The sequence below is a fragment of the Poecilia reticulata genome, chromosome 17 (assembly GCF_904066995.2).
Source record: "Poecilia reticulata chromosome 17, P_reticulata-male-v2, whole genome shotgun sequence".
In the NCBI taxonomy this organism is placed as follows: Eukaryota; Metazoa; Chordata; class Actinopteri; order Cyprinodontiformes; family Poeciliidae; genus Poecilia; species Poecilia reticulata.
This window is the reverse complement of record NC_088846.1, coordinates 29,248,884-29,275,370: the sequence shown is the minus strand read 5'-3', so window position 1 is coordinate 29,275,370 and position 26,487 is coordinate 29,248,884. Positions and strand designations below refer to the sequence as shown.

At 39.8% G+C, this 26,487-nt stretch overlaps 2 protein-coding genes across 2 annotated transcripts; one reads left to right on the top strand and one right to left on the bottom strand.

Moving 5' to 3' along the window:
• Nucleotides 1-1,538: 1,538 nt before the first annotated feature.
• retreg1 (reticulophagy regulator 1) lies at nucleotides 1,539-25,290 on the bottom strand. The gene is made up of 9 exons (XM_017310235.2): nucleotides 25,085-25,290; nucleotides 23,584-23,690; nucleotides 22,079-22,109; nucleotides 6,565-6,682; nucleotides 6,389-6,473; nucleotides 6,173-6,295; nucleotides 5,853-5,923; nucleotides 5,099-5,222; nucleotides 1,539-4,639 (listed from the first exon to the last, which is right to left on the bottom strand). Exons 1-9 carry the CDS (start codon nucleotides 25,288-25,290, stop codon nucleotides 4,128-4,130), a joined length of 1,377 nt encoding a protein of 458 aa, XP_017165724.2. The 3' UTR covers nucleotides 1,539-4,127.
• LOC103480049 (serum amyloid A) lies at nucleotides 13,286-16,393 on the top strand. Its single transcript, XM_008434794.3, has 4 exons — nucleotides 13,286-13,575; nucleotides 13,651-13,750; nucleotides 13,841-13,979; nucleotides 14,492-16,393. The coding sequence occupies exons 2-4, from the start codon at nucleotides 13,663-13,665 to the stop codon at nucleotides 14,631-14,633; spliced, it is 369 nt and encodes a 122-aa protein (XP_008433016.1). The 5' UTR covers nucleotides 13,286-13,575; nucleotides 13,651-13,662; the 3' UTR covers nucleotides 14,634-16,393.
• Nucleotides 25,291-26,487: the final 1,197 nt, after the last annotated feature.

Genomic DNA, 26,487 nt, shown 5'->3' with positions numbered 1-26,487 from the left:
TTTAACCAGTATCAATTAAAACTCACTTCATTCTGTTTTGCTTTCATCGCTGTGCTACAATCCGCAGAGGTCTCCTGCTATTCCTAGAAAAATAACGCCCTGGGCGGTTGTCCATATTGCATATGTCAGAAACCACAACTGAAACATTGCAATTAACGGTAAATAACGTTCAACTATGAACACTGTCCAACGTTCAACTTTTACTTATTCAGCGATTAAATGAATGTCTACCGCACACTGTGTACCGCAGTGTACACAAGAACAAAGAACGGCTCTCAGTGAAGCTTCAGTCCTTAGGACTTAGTAAAGATCCGTCCAGAAGAATCAGATCGTTCCTGAATGTCATATCACTATATTGCAGACTTTGGTCACAGCGTTGTCCCATATCTGCGACACCTCAGTCAACACCTCCACACAATAATTAAGCGCATGAGTGACAACTTTTTTTCATCAAATGCAACATGTGTCTCAGTACAGCTAGCTTTGCTAGCACAGATCTTACCTTTCTTTAAGCTTTCCTTCCAAGTGACGCTAAAAGTTGGACGAAGTTCCCACCGTCTGTGAAAGCGAAGCGCTGCTGATTTTACATGTCACCATATCAATTTATGCAGCTATTATCGATTAGACAGACGTCTCCTCCCGCTCAGAGGAAACCACTGCGCATGTCTGGAGCTCCGCGTGCGAGTAAAGGTGGAGGCGATGGGTGACAACAGACACTAAGTCACGTTATTGATTGGATTTTACGGCACCACCTTAAATCCCTGAACTTCACATTTTAACGGAAGAAAAGAGCAACGAGACTTGGATGTAACGAGTAACGCGACAGTTTTGTAGAAATGTAGTGAAGTAGAAAGTACAGATACTTACTGTAAAATGTAGTGGAGTAAAAGTAGAAAGTCCCCATTATTAAATCTACTTAAGTAAAGTACAGATACACGAAAACTGTACTTAAGTACAGTAACGAAGTACTTGTACTTCGTTACTTCCCACCACTGTTCAGAAAGCATTTCTTAATGACAAAACATAGAAAACCTCAAGAACTTATAAACATCACTAAATCTTAACTTCTGAGTAATGACTTTATAATTGTAGTTTTTAATTCCGTCAAACTTTGTTGTTTTTGTTTGTTTATATTTAGGCAACATTACGGGACGCAGACAGGCTCCCGGGTCTGCAGCTCCCCCTTGCGGTGAATATCCTAAACAGCAACTCAATAGAAATCTCACAGTCAAGAAATGAGGAGGAAAGATCTTTAGTTTTCCATCTGCTAACAAAAATACTGGCAGTAGCAGCACACTGAAATAATAAAATATGAACTTCTCAAACTGAGATTTCTTGTTATTCTTGTGTTTGTTTTGTTGGCATTTAATTGTTTGAGATTAGAAAAATTAGAAAGAAGATTTATAACTCCTGGAAATCCCCTGATTTGTCATTGGTGGCTATAAAAAAAACAACTAAATATCATTAAATAAACTAAAATAAAAATCAACAATATTCCCTCATGTTTACAAATACAAGCATCATTAAAATCCAACAGGTTGCTTTAAAATAATTTATTGAATTAATGACTTGAACGAATTAAAGTACATTAAATATTAGCATCTTTGAATTATTTTCCACCTCCATCATGTTTTTCCTTAAATCCCGTGCAGTAGGGTAATCCAAATTCACACAGCTCAGTTTTTGAATTATGGAAAAAATTAATAAATAGCCATCATAGATCTGGTGGAAGTACAGACTGGGATTTTTCAAACCATCACGTCTCATTCTGGGCCACAATAAACCAATTTATTTTCCATTTACTGCCATCTGGTGGTAAAATAATTGAGATGCATCACTTCCAATTAATGTCGTCAGAAATAAATGCCAGATTTGTTTGGACAAATAATAATAATAATAATAATAATAATAATAATAATAATAATAATAATAATAAAAACCCAATGTAATCCTGATTCTTTATTATGTTTGCATTCATAAAACCTTGCAGTTTAAAGCAGAAATTGTTGCAGCTGGAACTAAAATCATAAGGTAAAAAAAAAACAAAAATAAAAATGGAACAACAAATGAAAGAGGATAATAATGTGAATAATAAAAGCCATTACAATTATGTTATCAAACTTGTTTTCTTTTATTGTTCCAACAGAATTCACATTCGGTCTAATTTCTCTGTTTTTCCTCATTCGGATCCCGTCTTTCCCTCCTGAGTCCCAGCAGCTCCCTGCCAAAAATCCACAAAATCTCCTGCAGTCCCTCTGTTGGATGTTTATTTAGGTATCCATGCATATTATTCTGAGACCAGCTGCACGTTGCATCAAAGGAAAAGTGAAAAAGCTGCAGAAATGTTTGATAAAGTAAGGAACACTAAGATCCTAACGCAGGAGATACAATGAACCTGATTATCTTTAAACCTTCATCATCAACGATCCAGTCATGAACAACGTTTTCATCTCAGCCTGAAAAATGTAACTCTGCAGCGAGTGTCACCGTTAACTCGTTCACTTCTTTGTCTTTGCCAGATTTCAGGTGACTGTTTGGTTAGGATTGCTTCTGTTGAGCCAGTATGAGCAGTCAGTGTCTTATCTGCAATGTATCAAAAGAAAAACTAATTCTACTATCTCATACTGGACGAAAGAAAGAACTTTGTAGGGCAGAAGGCAGCTGGCAGCCGGGTAGAACAGCTTCCCACCAAATGAGAGGTGATCTGTTATGCTTTCATGAGGAGGTTAGGATAGATCGAACAAAATCATTCTTACATAAAGAGATTTTATTCTGCTCTGTTCTGCCTATTTTTATCTCCTTTCACAATGAGCTGTTTTGGTGCATCCTGTCACTTTAAATCCAAAGAAGATACAGCTGGCCACGCCCCCAACTCCGTTAGACTCTCACCTGAAAATGGCTGAAATCAGATGTGCAATTCTACAACCGTACATCTTTGAAAAGCAGAAGTGGAGCCTCCTGCACAACCAACAAGACCAACATAACACTTCTCTTTTCCAGCAGCCATTGTACAGCACATGAAGTGGGAAAGCCAGCTGACCAAATGTGTTGGAGCTCAGTTGGGGTTGCTAGGTAACAGTGCAGTGTCTGTTGATTGTGATTTAAAAATCGGATTATGTTTTTGAAATGACTTGTTTTCTGGGCACCAAAAAACTTTAAATTATTGCCTAAAAATGGTTGGGTGTTTTTTTTTACTCTGGCTGTTTTTAGAAACATTTGAGACTCAAATGAAAGAAGAAAAACATGGTGAATAAAACTCCAACTCTCATCACATCAACATTTCTGGTCGTTTTTGCTCCTGATAAACTCCCTCTTGGCAACAAGCAATCCACACTATTCATGACAACAAGCACCCCAGCAACATGGAGTCCTTGCTAAAGGAAACTGGGATGTGTCGAGTTCCCAGCTGAGAAGCAACGCACACACCTCCAAATTGCACCCAGGATCTGCTGTACTGATTGCTGAGAGACAGAGAAGCTCTGAATTTAAATCCCAGTTCTTTTGGCCTGCCTGTCAAAGATAAACCTGCAGTGTTGTTGCTAGAAATAATGAGCAGGAAAGCGTGACATTAGAGTTATAATGCATCTAAACAATGTGAAGTCCTGCAGCACCAGCCATAAAACATCCTCAGACTGAAAGGCCTCAGTATGACCACCTGAGAGATGACATGTTGATTTGAGGTTCATGATTTCATCTGACTGGCTGCTGTGAAGGTGCAGAAACTTATCTGATGAGAAATGTCATAAAATGAGTATTTACTTATTAAAAGGTTGACGGTCTGAGCTACTGTGAGGTTTTTAATTCTTTTTAAACTGTAGAATCTAGTGTGGAACAATAATGATGGGCTTTGACATTCCTAACTTCCTTTTCTTTGCCCAGGCTGTTTTACTGAAGACAGATTTCAAATCGCAGGTTCTGCTTCCTTTAAGAACTTCCACATCATGATCAGATCGACATATATAAGTGAAACTCTGCTGCGCATGAGCTGAAATAGATGTTTCAAATGTAAATGTTAGCTCTGAGAAATAAAAATGGTAAATCTTTCTCCTCAAAAAGAAGCCAAAGGTGACAGAAACTCTGATCGTCCTTCGTGACCATCTACCCTCCCCTGCCGAGCTTTTCACCAATCAGTGGCGTCTGAGGAGTTTAGAGAAGAATCCAGACGAGGCTGGTTTGTCGGTCTTGGCCGGTTCCTCCTCTTTGGGTTTCGTCTTCTCCTCTACCAAGCCAAGCTCCCCTTCCAGTTGCTCCAGCTCAGACTGGTCCAGCAGCTCAAAGTCCTCCACCTCGCTGTCAGACTCCTCGGCCAGGTCCAGCAGTCGGCTCGAATCCGGAGGCCTTGACCTCTCGGGGTCTTCGCTCAGAGCCAAGCAGCCGACGGCGGCCTCTATCCTCTCCTGGATGGCGGACGTAACGGCAGCGGCGATGACGTCACCGGCCATCTGGTTGACCAGTTCCAGGGCGCTGCCGCTCGGTTGGCCTTCGTGTGACGGAGGAGGCGATCGATTTGATTTGATTGGCTGAGGTGGAGGTAAGGAAAGGTCAAGGCTGAGGTCATCGTCACCGTTGGTTGTTGTACCGTTATCAAGGGAAGGGAAATCTGGGAGACCAGCGGTGAACAATTCCTCTTTATCAAGATCTGAAAGAAGCAGAGTTGGACCAAGAAGTGATAATGAGGAATAACCAACCAGGACTGTCATGTCCTCGTCTCCATCGCCTTCAGACAAACTCTTCTCCAAAATGAATCCTTACTGAAGCCAGCAGGAGGAGGGAAAAACAGACTTTCACAAACAATACAGCACTTAGATGTACAATAAATTTGCTCAGGAGAAAATATTTCTCTCAAAGCAGTAAAAGTCTCAGTCAAAGAAATGCTGAATTGATCTTAATCAACAGAAATATCAATTAGAAATTTGAGTTCATACCAACAGTGCTTTCAAAGAACAACTCAATCTTACGAGGTTTGCGCTTTGAGTCTCCTGCCTGTGGTGTAATACCTAAATTCAACCACTAGATGGCACTAAGTGAACATTCTTACAGAATAAACCTGTGAAATGTCAGTAAACTAAGAGACATAAACATGTTCTGATATTCTCACCTTCTGAGTTCTCCGTCTGCGGCGTGTGTCCCTCTGACAGGTTGAAAGTGCCGTTATCCGTCCACGTCACGTCAGACACTTCAGTATCTGACACCGACATGTCTTTACACACCGTGGAGTCGAGCTGGCTCACCAGAAACACACAGAAATGTTACCTTTTGCACTAAAAGCTGTCAGTTGTATAAAATGTAGGGAAAAAACTCTGACTTTAAACATATTTTATCAAGTCCCTCCGACCCACCCGACTCCTGCTGGACGTTTAACAAGCTAACTAGACTCATAAGGATCATCCATCCATCCATCCATCCATTTTCTTTACACCCTTGTCCCTCAGTGGGGTCGGGAGGGTTGCTGGTGCCTCTCCAGCTAACGTACCGGGGGAGAGGCGGGGTCACCTGGACAGGTCGCAGGGCAACACAGAGACACACAGGACACACAACCATGCACACACACACTCACACCTAGGGACAATTTGGAGAGGCCAATTAACCTGACAGTCATGTTTTTGGACTGTGGGAGGAAACCGGAGTACCCGGAGAAAACCCACCATGCACAGGGAGAACATGGAGACTCCATGCAGAAAGACCCCAGGCCGGGAATCGAACCCAGAACCTTCTTGCTGCAAGGCAACAGCTCTACCAACTGCGCCACTGTGCAGCCCTCATAAGGATCATAAGTGGTGAATTCCAGTTGATCTAACTGGACCCTGGCAGTGAACAGAATCAGATCCAGAAGGCGAAAATCAACTACACACCTTGGGAAACATTGAAGAAAGGTCGGATTCGACGCCTTCTCTCTCCATCTGAGCCTGAGCGAGTCTCTTCTCTGAAAGGAACGAATCAACAAGGATCAGATTAAACTCAAATAAATGCAACTTTGTTTAAAAAGAAAAGATAATGAAAAACACCTCTATAGATTCAATATTTTCCTTTATTTGTGAGCTTATTTGGAAGAAGTTTTTACATAAAACAAATAAAGCTATAATGCATTTATCTAAAAATACATTATGGCCTGCAGATTTTAACAGATTACAAATAAGTCTGGTTATTTTAAAGAAAAGTGTTTAATACTTACCATGGTTCTGCTTGATTTTATGAAAAAATTGCCCGATGCCGAAGTCCAGCTTCTGCAGAACTGGCTTCAGCCACAAACTTTTGTCTTGAGACGAAATCAAAGGCCACAGGAAAATACCCAGCACTACAGGAAGGAACCAACAACCGTCGATGCAACACGTATCAATACAGTAATTATAAAATAAGTAGAAAGAGTGCGACAAGTCACTTCACTCACATATGATATAGGAGATAACGATTCCTGGAACGTAGCGACCCAAAACAGCAAAGAAGGTGCAGAGACTGCAAACCAGCAGGCAGAACTACAACAAACAAACATCCTCACTCAGATTTACTTCTGTTTTTTTATTTTATGACAAACTCAAGCTCATGTTGCCAGGTTGTCAGGCTCACCTTGCCAGGGTTTTGCTGTTTGAACGCCGACGTCTCCTGGATGAAAAGTCTCAGGGAGTCACCGAGCTGAGGTCCGGTTCTGGACCGGCTGTCCTGCCCAGAATCAATGATCTCCCAACTAGAACCACACAAACCCAGGAACCAGAATCAGTCACTGAAGCTGAAAAGTGTGTGACCCTTCATCACATGAGGATCCCCAACGCCTCGTTGCTCTGATAGCTGAGCTGTTGATTGTTGTCAATGAAACAGGAATCTGTAACTTCGTATATATTAGAGTAGAAACACGAAAAAATGAATGGGTGAATGTTTTTAAACAAGACTGTGCAGACATTCGAGAATAAAAATACATCTCTTTTAAGTTGGGTTGATGTTCAGACAAACCAATGTATGCGATATACTTGAATGCACCATAAAAATGCAACTGTAGGAAAAACAATTCTGAAAAATACGTAAAAGCACAATTATTGTTATTAAAAACAGTTTTTGTTAATCCGATGTGATATTCTAACCTCAATGGTCATGATTGAATTAGCTCCAAGTGGAAAATCATACAGGTTTGAAATGATGTGTATGAACATCATTTGCTGTTTGTTTCTTTGCATAATTGATGTATATATTCAGCTGAGGATTTAGTGCATGTAAAACAGTCTGTTAAAATCCAGAGTCACCACTAAATGTAGGCATGTCCAATGAAACACCAGGAGGATGATTGCTGAAACAGGTGTCAGACGGAAACCGGGAGGAGACGGAGTTTTCCAGAGTAAGATGGGAATTCAGAGACAGCAGCTGAAAAATAAAACTTTCGTTTCTTTCCTGGGAGTTCCCTCGCATCACTTCCTGCTCTTATTTTACATAACAAGGACAAACCGTTACTGGTCTGGGAAAAACCAGGTAAGGGTGTAAAACGTAAGGCATGTTTCCTCTCTTAAATCCAGGCACTGGAATGTTGATCCTTCATCTGTCCTTGTTTCAAAGCCAACCCAACACACTGAAGTGATAATGCACTGGTCATGCCGAGATGTACAATGATCCAACCCCAGGTCAGCTAGAAAAATATGAGAGGCTTTTATAATGCATGTAAAACTGTTATTACATCAAGAGTTGTCGCTTTTTGGCTAAAACTATGTTTAAAATGTGGGAACAGAGCGAACAGAAGATAAGTGCGTAGTTTAACCCAGGCCAAGTGGAACTGTTTCCGGCTTCAAGCCTGTGATTGTTCCCTTTAAATTTGTCGAGCTGTTGTTCTGATCGTGTTCATCACGTGAAACGACTGAGCACTAAATTTAAATCCAGCTGGGGACGGAAACTTCCTGCCCTGTGTGAGCAGCTGCCTGGAAACAGCGAACAACTGCTGCAAAATCACCATGAAGATCAAGTTGCAGCAACAACTCAGTCATCTCCTCTTGGTCTTCACGACTAACTGCTTACACTTTAGATGGTTGTTTATTGGGGATGTTTGCATATATATTTTATAAGACTCAGTTAATTGGATTTGCTGTGGTTAATCAAGAAAGTTCAGGTTTTACATCAATGTGGTTCTTGAATCAAAACTCACAAATATTTACTAAACACAAACAGTTTCCTACCCAACTGTGCACAACAAACGAGCGAATGATGAATAAGGAAGAATTCAACACTCAAATGAGCAACTAGGGTGATACTTTTGTACAAATACATACAAATATGTACATATATGAATTGTTTTGAAAGCCTCCTCCTGTTCTCCTGGGTATCAACATGGTTGAATTTAGAGCCTTAGCATTAGCATCTGCTAAATACCTTGTTTACATAGTGATTAAGCATTAGCTCCAGCTAAATATCTTGTTGGTGTAGCGCTTTAGCTTTAGCTCTTGCTAAATACCTTGTTGATATAGCGCTTCAGCATAGGTTCCTTTAAATATAATCTTAATATAGCACTTTAGTATTAGTATTTGCTAAATACAAGGTGGTTTTGTACTTTAGCATTAGCTCCTGATAAATAGTTTGTTGGTATAGTGATTTAGCACTAGCATCTACTAAATACCATGTTGATATAGCACTCTAGTATAGTTCCTGCTAAATACAATGTTGGTATTCCATTTTAGCATTAGCATCAGATAAATATAATGTCTGTTTAGCACTTTAGAATTAGCTTTTGCTAAATACCATGTTGATATAGCATTTATAAGCAGAAATGTACATATATGAATTGTTTTCAAAGCCTCTTTGTGCTAATCTTGTGATGATTGGATTTGATACTTTAGAATTAGCTTCCCATAAATACTATGTTGGTATAACTATCTAGCATTAGCGTAACTAATGTTTACATTTAGCTCCTTAGCGATAGCGCTGCTAACCTTTCAGTTAGCGGTGCCCACTGCTGCATCCTTTCGTTCCTTATCTATATCACTGAAACCCTGAAGTCCAGGAGGGTGAGATGCTTCTGGCTCTCCAGCCTTCATTGGGCAAGAGGGGGAATGTGGGGTTAAACCCAGGGAAGTTGCCAGTCTATCAGTTGCTCAACATCTCAGGCTAATCTGAGCATTTATAGCTCTCCAATCTAATACACAGAATGACCACCGAACTCAAACGCCAAAGCATTTATTTGCTTTGGCTATATGAGAAGCTGGCTTCAGCCTCCTTCAGTGTATCCTTTGAACCTGATCCTCTAACACAACAACACAGCCACTGACCTCCTCCACAAACTTCATCACAAACAGTCAAGCTTTTTTGTTTGCCGTTTTAGTCATTTTATAGGTTTCTTATTCTCAAGACACTTTGCAAAACCAAATTCTATTTTATTCTTTTCAAATATGGCACAATCCCCCATCCTGAGTCAGCAGAGGGCGACAGTGGACAGCAACAACTTATTTTAACAGGAAGGAACTTCAGCAAGAACCACAGCAGTGGTGCAGTGAGGATTCAGGCAAACACAGACCCACTGGACCAGGTGAACTTTCAATGGGAAACAAAAGCAAAGGAGCAGAAACCAGCATGTTGTTCTAACCAGATATTTCTACAGTGTTTATTGGTTGGTTCCCAATGAATTCATCAACAAATCTGATTTAAGTTAGTGTGTCATGTTTCAAATGTATCTTCCATGTTAGCATATCTGACAAAAAGATTTTGTTTTTTAAGTACAAACTGTTTCCATTGTCTGGACACACAGAACAGACCGTAGAAGGACTTTTTCTTTCCCCAACATCTCTTCATAATGACTTAAGAAGCTGCTGGAAACAAACACAGGTGGCCACAAAAAGCCGTAATGTCTCATATGCGCCCACCTGACCCAGACGTCAGCGTCTCAAGTAACTCCTATGACGAAATGCCCGCTGAAACCCGGCCCACTGCATGACTTCCAAGCACACGCGCCTGTTAGACTCTGATTTCCAGACAGGGTGATGTCGCTGAACATGCGAGGATGATTCTGCGAAACACTTGGAGCTGCATGCGCCTGGTGAAAAGCATCTGCTCCTTCTTTCTGCAATAAGGCGCCAAGCTGGTTCTGAAAATGTTTGTAAATCCAGAGTTAAAGTGAAAGGATGGACCTTGTCAGGGTTTGATCCTTGGTAGTCAGTCATAGGCGACAAAGGGAGGAGCAGCTGCTGGACAGAAATCCTGTTTAACCCTATCAGGACCTCAGAAACAACAGAGAGGACGGCACTGCTGAGCCTCTAACAAGCCCGGTCATGACACTTTCTAAAATAGACCCAAGACAAACAATGTGACTAATGGCAGCAGAATTATCTTCTGATGCGGCTTGGAGGCGGGGGTGTTAATATGTTTACCCGCCTGTTTGTGTGGCTATTTGCTACAACAAGCCTGCCTCTGATGCAACTAATCCCTGTTTATGTTCTGCATACAGACACACATACAGTAACCGGGCGGAACGAGCTGATCCAATTCCCTGTAAACGTCAACAAGAAAAGCCAACCAGCGAGTGTCGACACTGGAGACCAAAAAGCTACAAGTAACTCAAGACTTCAGAGAGATGGGGAGACGCAGAGCTGGGATGCAATAACGCTGCTGTAGTTTTACCGTGAAACCAGGTCATAAATATCCTAATTATAGGGAACCATCTTCCTGGAATTACATCGAGCATAAAAAGCCCAACAACGGAGGCTAAAGATGTGTGATGGAAGCAGTTTTATCATCTCCCAAACTCTCAAATCCAAGAACTCACAAGACAAGAAAAAACAAAAAGCATCGATCAAACAACAGCTCTTTGTCTCTAGCAAAGCGTTGTACCTTAGTCCTGCCCCACGATCTTCAGGAGACATCTCCAGATGTCAGCACAAGTCTTCCAGAGGTGTTGAAGGAACTACGAGAGCAAGGTTTTCAGGTAGGATGTAAGACTGAGGTTGAATCAGTGTTTTTCAGCAGCGAAATCACGGCAAAGCAGGCGACAGTCTGACAGCAGATTCTGTTTATCCTCAATGAAACCCAGCTTGGAGTATTTCAAGTGGGCTCGTCTAAAAATAACTGGGTCACGCTGCATTCCACCCGGCAGCTGTCAGGAGTACAGAGGAATGGGGCTGAGGGTGGAGGGGGTCTTCATGAAACAGCTGCCACCACCAACAACACCCACCCACCTGCCCAACATCAACATCACCCCCCCAACACACACACACACACTCCCAGTGACAGCGATGGATGGACTGATGAGAGGACAACTCTGTCTCACATTCTGACAATGTTATCCGTAAGTTCAACTTCTCTACCCGTCCATTTGAATCCATTTATCCATGCAGAGTCATGGGGGGCAGGAGCCCGTATCCAGCAGCCATTGGATGAGACGCCGGATAAATCCCGGGCAAGTCCCCAGCCCACACACACACACTCCTAATGAGCCCAAACACTCAGTACCTCCATGATGATGTGATGCTTTCTTGTGACTGTTGCAGCATAAAATTACCGATTTTGTGGCTTTTTTTTCCAAATAGCTGCAGAGAAATCGGCAAATTTTCTTAAAGCTATTATCTTTGCCACAATAAGCTTATAAAAATTTTTTATTGCTGCTCATAACCTTCCGAAAAAAAGACAGGAATTTTAACATAATAATATTTAAAAGTGCAAATAATATTTTCAAATACCTTCTTGGAATATCACCATTAATACCAATAAAATCATGTCAAAAAACGAATTTCTTATTGGTCATTCAAGGCAACATAATCTAGTGTTAGTGTAATCAAATCCTAAGATCTTAGAATGATTTCAAGAGATGTACTGAAACAGGAAGTTAAATAAGAAACAGCCGAGTTGCAATAATTGATCAGAAAAGAAGGAAATACAGAAATTAAGGAGATTATGTAAATTTGCATTAAGTGCTTTAAATATCAGATTGCAACTTCCTGGAGAATAATAATAATAATCTGTTAAATGAGTGCAAACAGACCTGAGCTCCTTATGACCAAACAAAAGGCGGCCATTTTGCTCATATCGCAATGATATGTACAAAAACTACTAATGCAAAATCACTGAGTTTGAGTACTGCCATCTAGTGGCCAGAGTCTGAATTACATGTTGTGACACTGATTACAGGAACTATACTAAGCGTGAGGTAATAAACCTTTGAATATAAAGAGGATTACATGTTTTAACATTTTACCAATTCACATAATTTAACTATAATTGAAAAAAGTCAGACTGTTCCCAGCTAAAATGCACATAAACAGTTAAAAACAAAACATGGCAATATGACTCATGAAACCATGTGTATAATAACTACATTTCTCTGAGGTATATATGCTAAAATATAATGTCTGTAAAGAACACACAGAGCTGAACTTAATGCATAATACAGTTACAGGCAACAACGGAAAAGGGGGAGGAGCTGACAGTTTCTGGTTGCTATGGTAACCGCCAGCCGTCAAGAGCAACAGGATGAAACTTTTACATCATTAAATGCCAGGAGAAAATAACTTTCAGACTGAACAAAGAAGAATAAATAAACCAGTTGTGGCAAACTTTATCTGTAATATCAATAAAATGAAACATTTATGATGACTGAACCGGACATTTTCACCGACCCTAACCAAAAATTAATTCATTCCAACCCTCTAAACCTGACCCCTGACCTTTTACAAGGGGGTCCGTGGTGCTGCATTAGAACCGGGCTTTGGCCCCCATGAGGGCCACTGGTCTATGCCAGAAATGGTCCTAAATATGGCACACACACACACACACACACGAATGCACGCGCACACACACACGCCCTCACACACACACACACACGAATGCACGCACACACACACCCCCACACACACGCACACACACACACGCACGCACTCGCCCACACACACACACACACGAATGCACGCACACACACAGGCACACACACACACACGAATGCACGCGCACACACTCACGCCCACACACACCCCCACACACACGCACACACACACACGCACGCACTCGCCCACACACACACACACACGAATGCACGCACACACACACACACACACACACACACGAATGCACGCACACACACACCCCCCCACACACACACACGCACGCACTCGCCCACACACACACACGCCCTCACACACACACACACACGAATGCACGCACACACACACCCCCACACACACGCACGCACTCGCACGCACACACACAGGCACACACACACACGAATGCACACGCACACACTCACGCCCACACACACACACGCACACACACACAAATGCACGCACACACACGAATGCACGCACACACACACCCCCCCACACACACGCACGCACACAGTTCCAGTTTTATTTTTTTCTTGTGGAAAAACTGCATCATAATGACTCAATTCTTGAATCTACCAAATAAAAAGAAAACCCAGAGGGGAACATGGCTGGTTTCTGTTTCGATATGATGCGCTCTCCTTTCACTTTCACCACTCAGGCCTTGTAAGCAATAATCTGGATTTTCCCCGGTTGTGAAATGCAGCCCCTTTGGTGGCCACAGAACATAAAAGGGACTCGTCTCTGCAGTTAGCAGAACGAGTCCTTGAGGTTTTACTGAAACGTCGTCTGCACAGTCTGAGAAGTAAGTACTTAATCTAGAAATTTCCCCAAACCTTCTGCTTATGTTGGTGCATTTCCAGCTTTACTTTTGTTTCAGGCTTCTGCAACAATGAAGATGCTTTTAGCAGGAATTGTTTTAATTTTTATCGCTGGATCTGAAGCTCATTTGTACAATTTTCCTGGTCAAGCTGTTCAAGGTAGGAAACACGACAGTCAGTCCTGGGGTTGTTACTGAAAGTCTTCAGGGTTATTTTAAATGAATATCTGGGGCTTTTTTTTCTGTTAAGGAGCTGGTGATATGTGGAGAGCCTATCAGGACATGTTAGAAGCCAAATGGAAGAACGGTGATAAATACTTTCACGCCAGAGGAAACTATGAAGCTGCGCAGAGAGGACCGGGAGGCGTGTGGGTTGCAGAGGTCATCAGGTGAGAAAGAGTCTTCAAAGGTCAAACAGCAGCAAAGATCTAAGAAGGTCAGACTGAGAGAGAGATCAGATGATGACTTTAAGATCATTGATGTGATGCATTCATGTGCAGAACTGTTCAAATTTAAAGTATTAAACTGCAGTTTTATGATATTCTGCAGCTCAGTCTTAAGGTAATGCAAACCCTGGACAACATGGACAGATATAAAATAACTAAAATGTGAATTCCTTTTATAACACTTATATAAATCTCATCCACCTTGTGCAAAATCGTAGCCCAAGAAAACCTCTGATAAATGCAGCTTTCAAATACTCAAACAGAAGGTCTTGATGCTTAATTCAGATCGTTTTTGCTTCTGTGTGATTGGTTTACGACCTCCAAAAGAAAACATAGACGTCACACAGCAGCGCTCTATTTACAGCCAGCAGGAACAATGGATGAAACCGTCTACAGATCAATTTGTTCCCTTTTTATAAGTTTGTTTCTGAATAGTTGTGGATTTTCCTTTTCAGTGATCTCAGAGAGTTGATGCAGGGATCGTTGTCGGGTCAGGGTCCTGAAGACGAAGCTGCCGATCAGGCAGCAAATCGCTGGGGACGAAGCGGAGGAGATCCAAACCGCTACAGGCCAAAGGGACTTCCAGACAAATACTGAGAAATTAAAAAACTCCTGGTCTCAGCTGCAATGTGTGGCAAATTGAAAAAGGTATTACTCTTCGTTCTTCCTTTTTCAGCTTAAAAGGATCCAGGACTAGTTGAACATGTTGGCCTAAATATGTTCCAATTTTCCTATTACCTAAAAAATTGCTGTTTGTGATGCACCAAAACTCATAACTTCAAAAATGTACATCTTTTGTTACATCTTTCATCCATGGAGGTCACCATTTTTTCACCGATGGGTTGATGACGCGTTTTGGTCCATTCTGTACTGGAGTCTACAGGGTAAACACATTAAGGCTAATTTTATCCCAGTAGTTGTTTATCATATTGCGTTTGACTGGTGTAATTTTAGATAATGCCACAAGGTGCCACTATCGGCTGTGATAAAAAAAAGAGGCTAATCTGGATAATTTTCCACATAAAGAAAGCAGAGCGCAGTGAGAGCTGGATTACAAGATTAATATATAGAATTTAATAGATGTAAAGAAATGTTGCTACACAGTCGTGACCAGCAGGTGGCGGTATGCACCTTAAAGTTGCTTGCGATCCGCCATAATAGAAAAGAAGAAGAAGAAGTGAGAGCCGGAGCGGAACACAACGAAGGACCTAATCTGGACCCTGGACATTTATCCACAACACTTTGACTCATTCATACCAGTAAAACCAACGAAGGCTCTACAGGTGATCGTCATCTTAACGAGCTAAAAATAAATGCAGTGCTGCTGCTGAGACAAGAAGAGCTGGACGCTCTTTGAGATGCTAACAGAAGCTATACGGCGGCCTGCGGTACTCACATCACCGACCTGACCGGACCGTGGAGGTTCGGTGTTGGTAGTAAAGTCCGGTATCTGTCACCACACCAGGCTCTACACAGCACAGCTGATGCCGAACCGGACACAACGCTACAGACGCTGGGAGAAACGTCAAAGACAAGCAGAGCTAACGGAGCTATCACTACCGGAAATGCTAATGGAGCTGGATCACCGTGCTAAATGTGAAGCCTCTACCAACACCGAACAAAATTCGGACCCTAAACCGCTGTTGCCTAACTGGACACAGAGCTATAGAGGTACTTACAGGTAACAAAATTTCACACAAGACCGGTTCAAATTAAAAAGGCTTAATAACGTCACTCATCACTGGAGCCAGACAGTTGGACCGTTACGCATCATTTACCCAGAATGCATTGCAGCGTAAACAACATGGCGACATTCCTGTCAAAATATTTTATTAAAATTCATAAAACCTAAATAACCTACAATATTATTACTGTATTGTTTTTACACCTAAGATAAATATTTCCCAAAAAAGGTCTATTTTTTTAAAATAACTAATCGCGGTTCCCCTTAAAATGAAATCCTAATGTATTCAGGACAGTTAGATATTTTACTTTTGGTTTATATAAACTTCACAACGGAAAAAATATTTTTGATTTACTCTCTACCGCCCTCTGCCTGCCACACAGTTATTTCACTTCTGCTGTCATGTTAGATCTTTGTTTTTGTGTTGTTTTCTACTCAGAGAACTGATTTGTTTTCTGTTTTTCCTTGAAGTTTTTTAAATCTTCTGTTGTGTTCATTCGCCTGTTGCTGCTGCTGAGCTTTTAGTCATTTTCTTTTAGGGGTTTCTGTTCCTCTGTCAACTAACCCATGTCTTTATCATCAAGTAATTACTCTCCTTTCCACAGGGCTGTAAAAAGAAATGTCTATGTTTTGCTTTGCCTAATTCTTAAATAAATAAATATATTCAAAACAGCAACATCTTTCCTGTGTATTTTTTCAAAAAATAAGGAATTTTAGCTAAACCTATAAACAAGCTCATGAAAAAAAAATTTATTTAAAAAGTAAAGAAAACATTTTTATCTCCTCACACAAATCCCTCCTCCTGAAGTGCAATTATTTTTTTAATATTTATTCTGGCATTTAGTTTAAAAAAAAGAAGAAACTTTTAATTAATACTTTTAATTTCAAACCCCTTTTTCATAAAACTTGGGAGGAGTTTATAAGTTTTGCACATTGTCCATCCGGTTCTGATCTCTAAATCATAAACTTTTTAAAAATATGAAATGTCATAAAAATTTAATGGTCTGGATGACGATAATGTGATTCTTACAGTTTTCCTCTGAAGCAAGAAGTCAAGTTTGTGTGTTTTTTTTTATCAGTTTCTGCAGATCACTACATGAAATTTAATGTATGGGAATATTATGCAACAGTAAAACATTTCTTTTAAATGTTAAATTAAATATTCTATTTAATCTTTATCGTTGACATGAAATTTTAGCTTTTAATCTGCCGATATGTGCCTGAACATGAGCTGAGGAGGAAATAAAGATCTAAAGAAATCCCACACAAAGAAAACTGAACACAAAGGAATGAGCTGAAAAACAAAACCCATGGGCGGTTCTAGACAGGGACCAGCAGGGGCCACGGCCCCCTTAGCGCTGTGTCCCCTGCACTAAAGAACAACTAAATAAATTTCTTATGATTTTCACAGAACTTGGACTAAATTTGTGTCTCATCTTCACAGTTTTACTAATCAAAGTGTTACCGCATTATTCGGATCACAATTTTTATCTGCTAGATCAGAAATCTGTGGTTCTCTTTGTATATTAAACATTAAAATATTCACCCGTTTGTTTAGTAAGTGTTGCATGTAGAAGGCTGCGCAGCACTAAGGCATCAGAGCCAAATAAGGTAAATTCGGCCACTATGTTAAAGATTTCCCCAGCAGGTTGTTGCTTTTCCACATGCACATAAAAAGACACGTAGACAGAGAGATGACTCCGATCCTGCAGCTGTCAGTTTGCATTTCGGGTCAGCAGCTAATCTCCTGAACTTGCTGTAAGCAGGCAGTAGTTACCCACAATGCAACAGGGAGCGACAGCAGCAGGTGGCGGCAGCACAATCCCATCCCGCTAGCCAAATGTCACAGTGACATAGAGACGGCACTACAATGGGTGGCGCTCGTTCAAATGGTCAACAGAGCCGTCTCCATGACAACCTGATCAACTTCAGTCTTTGGAAAGCAGCAGCCATGTTGTTTTTATCTCCTAACACGCAAAACCTGGATCATCCTTGACCCGAACTCGCCCATCGGTCTGTTGCATAACGCTGATGTGTTGCATCCAGCGTGGCGCCCACTAATCCCTGACACCTCTGCTGAATCCCAGCCAGCAGCCAGCTGTGGCCGGGAGGACCGGACAAACCAAACGCTGGACGCCGTCCCAACGGAGAGCAGCCTGCAACAACTCAGGCAAAGGTGAGAGGAGTAAGGCTGATCAATAAACCAATAACAATATAAATCCCAGCAGACACATAATCAGCATCAATAGATAAAACCTCTGATAGAATGTTCAATAATTCCACAATCCAGAACCGCATGGCATTCTGGGAGATGTAGGCAGAGGAAAAGCTTTAGCTGCTCAACCTGTCATGGCTAGCAAAGCAAAGTTGGTGGTTTGAACTAACTCACTCACTACATGGTTACCTAGCAACTCACTCACTACGTGGTTACCTAGCAACTCACTCACTACGTGGTTACCTAGCAACTCACTCACTCACTACGTGGTTACCTAGCAACAACCTGTTCAGTGAGTAGCAGCAGCATAGAAGATATTGTGATAATCTTGCTTGAAGGACGGAGGAAGTGATCACAGGAACCATCCTGCACTGCAAAAACACTCAATTTTACCAAGTATTTCTGGTCCAGTTTCTAGTAATACATTAGAAATGAGACAAAACTAACTTACATGTAACTTTTCATCGAAATATAGGAGCTTGTTTTAAGTAAATAATTCCTTAATATTGATGGAAAAGATGGCAGATTATTTCACTTACGGGAAAAATATCTTGTTATAAGTGAATTTATCTGCCAATGGAACAAGTACGGGCTGCACAGTGGCGCAGTTGGTAGAGCTGTTGCCTTGCAGCAAGAAGGTTCTGGGTTCGATTCCCGGCCCCGGTCTTTCTGCATGGAGTCTCCATGTTCTCCCTGTGCATGGTGGGTTTTCTCCAGGTACTCCGGTTTCCTCCCACAGTCCAAAAACTTGACTGTCAGGTTAATTGGCCTCTCCAAATTGCCCCTAGGTGTGAGTGTGTGTGTGCATGGTTGTGTGTCTCTGTGTTGCCCTGTGACAGACTGGTGACCTGTCCAGGTGACCCCACCTCTCACCTGGAACGTTAGCTGGAGAGGAACCAGCAACCCTCCTGACCCCACTGAGGGACAAAGGTGTATGAAAATGGATGGATGGAACAAGTACATTTTCATCAATATTAAGGAATTATTAACTTAAAACTCACTTCTATTTCTTACTGAAAAGTTACTTGTAAGACAGTTTTGTTACATTTCAAGTGTATTAAGAAATTTGCAATAGAAACTATCCATCCATTTTCTTTCACCTTTGTCCCTCAGTGGGGTCAGGAGGTGCTGGTTCCTGTCCAGCTAACGTTCTGGGCGAGAGGCGGGGTCACCTGGACAGGTCGCCAGTCTGTTGCAGAGCAACACAGAGACACACAGGACACACAACCATGCACACACACTCACTGCCTAGGGGCAATTTGGAGAGGCCAATTAACCTGACAGTCATGTTTTTGGACTGTGGGAGGAAACCGGAGTACCTGGAGAAAACCCACCATGCACAGGGAGAACATGGAGACTCCACGCAGAAAGACCTTCTTGCTGCAAGGCATCAGCTCTACCAACTGCGCCACTGTACAGCCCCAATAGAAACTAGACCAAAAATATTTAGAGTTTTTGCAGTGTAAGCATAATATTTAGCCTTCCTTAAACTTTCATTAAAAGTGTTTAACTGTATGGAAGCAGCAAAAACACATTTCTCTAAATATGTACTTAATGTGAACGCATTGATCTGCTGGCGGTGAGGTCATTCAGAGGTTGAGTCTCTGTTTTGGTTGTTTCTATGCTGATCACATGATTCAGCCTCAGATAGGAGGATTAGATTAGATGGTCATATGTGATCAATCAGCTCTGGAGCCGCAGCCCAGATTCAGGTTCATGAATCTGTATCATCCGTACAATTAGATGAACAGGTTGTGAAAAATGCAATGAAATCAGAAACGAAAGAATTACTGTGAGGTGATGTTGAAAGAAAAAGAATAAATTCAGATCCTTTCAGGTTCCTGCAGCTTGTGTGAAGGAACCTGAATAAAAACGTCGAAGTCCGAACAGCTCAGGGTCTTTATCTCAGATTTACCAAGATAAACAGGATCCATTTTACTTCTATCCATTCTGACAGAATACAGCTTCTCACTGAGTTAACGATCCCTTTGAGTCATTTGTGTGCCGATTCAAAACCAATTCAATTTAAAGCAAATTATTCAAACAGTGTTACAAAAAGGCATGAAAAGTAGCATTAAGTATAGTCAGGAAACAGACAAACAGTAAAATAATCACTTTTCTCAGACAGAAACAGATGAATATTAATGTTTAAAATATTAATATGGATTTGTTGTGTTTTATCAGGATGTTAACATCGTATGATGTCATAATTACAGAAATGTATATAAAAAAACCCATCAGGCTGTTTGGGACATCGGCTCACACAAACCAAAGTTTGTTTTTCTCATAAACAGAAAATCAGGTTATTTTCTGCAAGTTTGATGTAAAAACAGAAATAAAACACAACAGTATATTAAATCCTCTTTAGGTTTTTATCTCAAAATGTTCCGGAGCAACAAGTGAGCTGTTAATAAAATAATCATCAGCTGAGTAAAACAAAACAAAATATAAAAATGATAAATTCAACACGTTAGCAGTCATGTTTATTCACAGTTCATTTCTCTGTGCACTCTGATTTTTCCTGTTTTGATTTATGTCTCATTTGACAATCAGGTCTTTAGCTGCACAAACTCTAAAGTCGTTGAATTTTAACGTAGAACCTGAGATCCACACAGTTACATTTATGCACAAAAAGTCTGCAGGAAATAATAAAAAATTAAATCAATGAAATCGAATCCAAATCAACAAAATCTGCAGTCAGGATCATTGAGCTAATTAAACATTTATTTAGACTGAATCACATGCAGGACGTCTAGTTACGCAGATAATCTGGTTATGTTTTAATCATATTAACTCTAATTTATTGATCTATTAGATTTCAGAAAGATCTAATAAGAGCCTGAACTGATGCCAGATCTAAAGTGTCTCTAAATTTCTCAAACTGAATCTGCTGCAGCTTGTGAATCTGCTCTGACCTGCAGTACAAACGCCGATTGTCACACGATAATAGATGGTTTGGATTTTTAAAGTGGCAGGTACAGAACAAAGCTGAAGGCTGAAACGTGTTCGAACCAGCTTTACACCGTTTATCCATTCAGTCTGTACCTGCTTGTCTCCAGCAGCCATTGGAAGAAGTCAAAGGTCACTGACCCATCAGAGACACACAACCTCAAACTCAAAACCTTTTTTGCTGCAAGGCAACAGAGCAACTCTGCAAAACACAGAATCTTACCGACTATATTTAGTACAAATATCTAAATAAAAATAAAATAAAATTAACAAGTAACTTTGTAGGCACATATAGGAGTTTGTATGAATCAAACAATCCACATAATAAAAGTGCAGTAAACTCAGCAGGCCAGAACAAGCCAATAGGGATGGACGACTGAAGGGTTGTAAAAATCTATGTTCTCTGATGAATCCTGGGAAGGAAATGTGAAAACTTCCTTCAGTACAATCATAAAATTCATGTAAAAACTTGGTTCCTCCTGATTCTATCCAAAAACACATGGCATCTTTATCTCCTGCCTTTCATAGCTTTTAATTGCCAATGTGGTCATTTCAATGCACGGCTGCTGTTTGCATGATAAACATTAGCTTTGTGGCTACTGATTAGTGCGTAGTATTTGCCTCAGCTGCTGAAACAACCTGGTCAGGCTGGCCTTCCTTCAAACATCAAACTGCAGCAGCTTTGTGTGGTGGAGCTAAAACCTCCTCCAGGCCATAATATTCACACATGTAAACAACAAAAAGAGCTTTTAGAAAACAGCAGAAGTCTCAGTTTGTTTCTGCACTCGGTGTCCTGATCCAGCTGGAGAAAACTAACTCAATTCTCTGCAGCCGAGCGATTCTGTCCGTCCAGCAGAGTTAAGACGTCTTCCACATACCGGATCATGTAACTCCAATTTGGAGTCACATTTATCCAGTTAGAGCTTCCTTCATGTGATGTCAACATGATCAGCTTTATGTTTCAATCAAGGTGTTTGGCTTTTGCATCAGGCGGCCTGAGAGCAAACAGGATCCGTTTCACTGGGAAGAATCAGATGTTCACCTTCAGTATGTGTGTTTGTTTAATTTGAGGATTTTAGTGACACATTTTGGGTTTCCTCTGATCCAGTCAAAATGTCTGACTGGATATTTGACTCTTCCAGGTGAAACAAACACATTTCCTGCTTTTTGTCCAGAGGGTGAATCCTGTCTTACCTGCTGGTCATGCTGCGCCACACAGGAGCTCCTGTGGGAGGAAAAAACAGAATTTACCATCCAGCTCTGGACGTAAATATATCAAAGCTGGTTTTTATTAGTGACACTTAAAGGAAAAGATGAAGAGCACCAAGACGAAAAAAAATCTACCTAAAGCACATTTATCCAGGTAATCTGAGTGTGATAAAAAGCTGCAGACTTTTAGATGAACTAAATGCAGAAGTAGAGTCATTTTTCCTTCATTAGCGATGAGACGCCACAGGTTTCAGGTTTCAGTGCCTCACTGTTACTCATCAGGATAAAAATGACGAAGCATTGAATGAAACCATCTGCCAGTGGAGGAACCTGTTTGGTTTGAAACATCTGACCAGAGAAAATGAACAGAAAGATGTCCAGGATGGTTCATTTGAACTTCTACAACCTTTAAAAACAAACACTGAGACACAATCCTGTCCAAAAACGGCCCAATTACGGGACAAAGTAATATAAATGTTTAATTACTGCAGGAAGACAATGATTTTAGAACCAATCTGCACAGAATATGAATAATGTCAGCATGAAAACTTGTTTTGAGACATTAAAAATGATGAATATTTTAGTATATTGACATTCTGTATCAAGCTCAAAACTAAGCATCTTAACTGTTCATGAGGAAGAGTTAATTTAATCGATCAATAATCAATGAATCAACCAAATCAATAAATCCATCCATCTTTGTAACTAATGATTATTTTAGAAATTAAAATGTATTAAAAAAATTACATTCTGCAAATGTTTCAATTAACCAATTATTTTAAAACAATATTATAAATACATTAAAATGTGTAAATACACTCATAATTCAATCATTTTTTTAAAATAAGAAAATTAACATTTTATTGCCTCTAAAATGCAACTACAGCAAAAGATGCTCAATAGGAGATTTATCGTCCTAAATCTGAACCAGGCGAAGCTAAACTGCCTCTTCCAGGTTTCTGGGTTTATAGACCAAGAAACTTTGTGATCTTAAATTAAAAGCATTTATAATTTGTGTACAGTTTGGGCTTAATTTCTGCTTTTTGTATGTTTTTCTAAAAATAAATTACCCTTTTTGAGTCGTTTAATGTCTCAAAACATAGGACAATAATTTCTCCACTGAAAAATGTATTGATTACTAAATTAATTGATGATCATTTCAATAATTGATTCATCTCGATTAATCGTTCCAGCCCTTAACTTGATAAAAAAAATCTTAACATGTCGCTGAAACAATGTGCATGCAGAGTGTTAACGACTGGCACTTAATATATGAGGCCCAAATATTACATCAGTTCATGCACGGTGGGGCAGTTGCCTAGCAACAAGAAGGTTTTGGGTTAAAATGGCGCCCTGGGTTTTTCTGCGTGGAGCTTCATGTTCTCCCTGTGGGTTCTCTCTGGGTACTCCAGCTTCCTCCCACATGGCTGCGAGGCTCATCGGTCTCTGTAAGGGTGTAAGTGTGTGGACAACAGATGGAGGAAAGAAACCTTTGGTTCTGGTCCAAACAGCGTCTCTTGCGGTTACCGTGACGACCAGCAGAATCAACAGGATGGACATGAGGCTGTAGATCCGAAAAGAGCTGAAGGCAACAAACCTGCAGACACAAATCCGAGTTTTAGCTCAAAAGAGACAATTTGGTTTAAAACAGTGTCACAATAAACTCATTTAAAGTGTTTTTATTGTTCAAAAAGGAGCAAGAAGAAGAAGTAATGCTAAATAAACCATCGTGCTAATATTCTAATATTTATACCTGTAAAATTATTTTCCAGTCAAATAACAGTTATTTTTGTTACACCGTTTAAAGTGGTGTAGTACTTTATAGTTTCTATGTCTGATCAATTAACATTAAACTAAATTACATTTTTTTTCTACTTGTGTAAAATTTCAGTTCTTTTTAAGCAAATTAAAAGACATTTGGAAACAACAGAAGATCAAATTACAATTTTCTATTAAATGCAACTTTACAGATTGTGCAAAAGAAAACATGCCAGTTGGATTAGGACTGAAATTACTAATCGGATGAATTGATTATTTAGCTAATCGTCAACTAATTTAGCAATCAATCAATCATTAACTGGAGTATACAGACTTTAAAACATGTTATTTGCTGAAAGAATAAAACACTCAGAGCCGTAATTAATCCAAAACTGTTAGAAAGAAAAACTACATTTTGCATGTAAGATGAAAATTCTTTGTCTGTAAATAAGTTGCCCAGAAAGTAGCATAGTTTTAGTTTCAGGTTCACATTCTGAAAATAAATAAATGAAATAAAAATCTCCAGTTAAGTACCTGCTGCATCCAATAACTAATCGATAAAACAAAAAAATAAATCACCAGACTTACACTGTATTGATTAGCTGCAGATGCATCCTTTGCTAGAAATAACTAAGTGTTCACTAAGGAGCAGCTACTGAATTTTGAATTTTAGGAAATAAAATGTTTATTTTCTAATTGCAAAAGGAGATTGAATGATTAGTTTTTATTTATATATTTTATGTATTTGTAACATTGTATAAAAATAAGTAAATTAAATGAAAAATGTGCAGAAAATGTACGTTTATTTGATCATATTAAAGTATTCATTTTCAGAATAATCAATTAAAGTAATAATAATGTAAAATGTTGATCTCCTCGCCCTGAGTAAGAGCTGGACTGAATAATTAATTTCTCAATAGGAAAACACTTTTAAAAAGTTTTATTAAGTATTTATTACAACCACACATCATAATTATACATGAAACTTTAAAATTAAAATAAACTAATTTATTGAAATATCAACGTTTGAACTCCTTAAAAATATTTATAGAACAGTAAACTTTATTTAAATTAGACTTGGGAATATTTACTCTTAATAAAAACTGTTCAAACCAACTTTATGAATAAATCTAAAGATCAGGTTGAACTGCTTCATATTTTATATTTGATCTAAAATCGTGGTGTTGTTTTAACAGGTCTGCTTGTCGGATATCCCTGCGTCATGATGCCTACCAGATCACCGCGTTGGCTGCAGCAAACAGGGCTGACGTCCTGACCGGATGCTGCCTCCAGCTGACCAGCCCGCTGACACGCCACCCTGCCCGGCCGGGGGGTCTCTCCTGCCCGCGGTGCTCCGGGTTCAGGGACCCCGGGGGGCCCAGCGGCCCGGGGGCCGCTTCCTGTCCGCCAGCGGCGCCTTCTTCCCGGCTGCCCAGCATTGCTTAACGGCTCTCTGCCGCTGCGCTCCACCTAGTGTAGCCTGGCGTCAATTTCCTGTATTAACTATGGCCATTTCCGGATTGGGGTTTCAAAATAAAATTCTGCGTTTGCTTTAATAAAAAAAAAAAAAAACATTTTAAAATACTTTATTAATCCCAAAGGGGAAATTTAATAAAGTGGGAAATAATAAGAGTTGAAACTTTATGTAATCTAAATAATGCTACTCTAAAATGCAAAATGTTTTATTTCTATTATTAATGTGAATTCTTTAAGAGTATTATTATTGCTTTTTTTTTAAATAAACATTTTAAAATACTTTATTAATCCCAAAGGGGAAATTTAATAAAGTGGGAAATAATAAGAGTTGAAACTTTATGTTATCTAAATAATGCCACTCTAAAATGCAAAATAAGAGTATTATTATTGAAGTATTATTATGGCAACAATCTGAGATGGTCACATAAAAAATGGCCAACAGAAATAAAATGTAATTCTAAAACAAAAATACATGTTGAATATTAATAATAATAATAATAAAAAAAGATGGTAGAACATGTTACTTTTCTGTCATTTCTCACATTATTGATCAATTAGGGACAAAATTCTGTCTGTTATAGTCTCACAACAGATATTACACTAATTTACCAAATTACAGAATAAAAGCAGCACCAGGAACATCCAGAATTTTATTCGTCTCTTCAATGTATTTTTATTTTAATTTTAAGCTATTTAGTTCTTTTATTGTGAAAGGAACTTTGCTACACTTTCCATCTGATTAAGTTTAATTCCCGCCAGCTTGCAGTTTCTCATTCAGCTGATTCTCTGGCTGCGTGTCAGATCAATGACGTCAGGTTTTGTTGTTTGTTGTCTTATTTATTGTAGTGCAACGTCATTCATTTATGTTTCACCATACACACGTACTGCCAGCCGCCATGGTGTGAAACAAAGTGGCAAACTGAAATAAAGTAACTACATATTAAATCTAGGTTATATTATTATTACAGAAGCATCAATGAAGAACAACAAAACCGATCTGACTTTAACTGAATCTAAAAATTATTTTTGCAGTGAAACAAACAGCCTGACAGAATAAAAGCAAAGTGAACACATGAAGATATGAGCACTTGAATTTTCTCAGCAAACTGAGCTGCATGTGGCCTCCCTGGCAGCAGGGGGCGACCGAGAGCACTTAATAT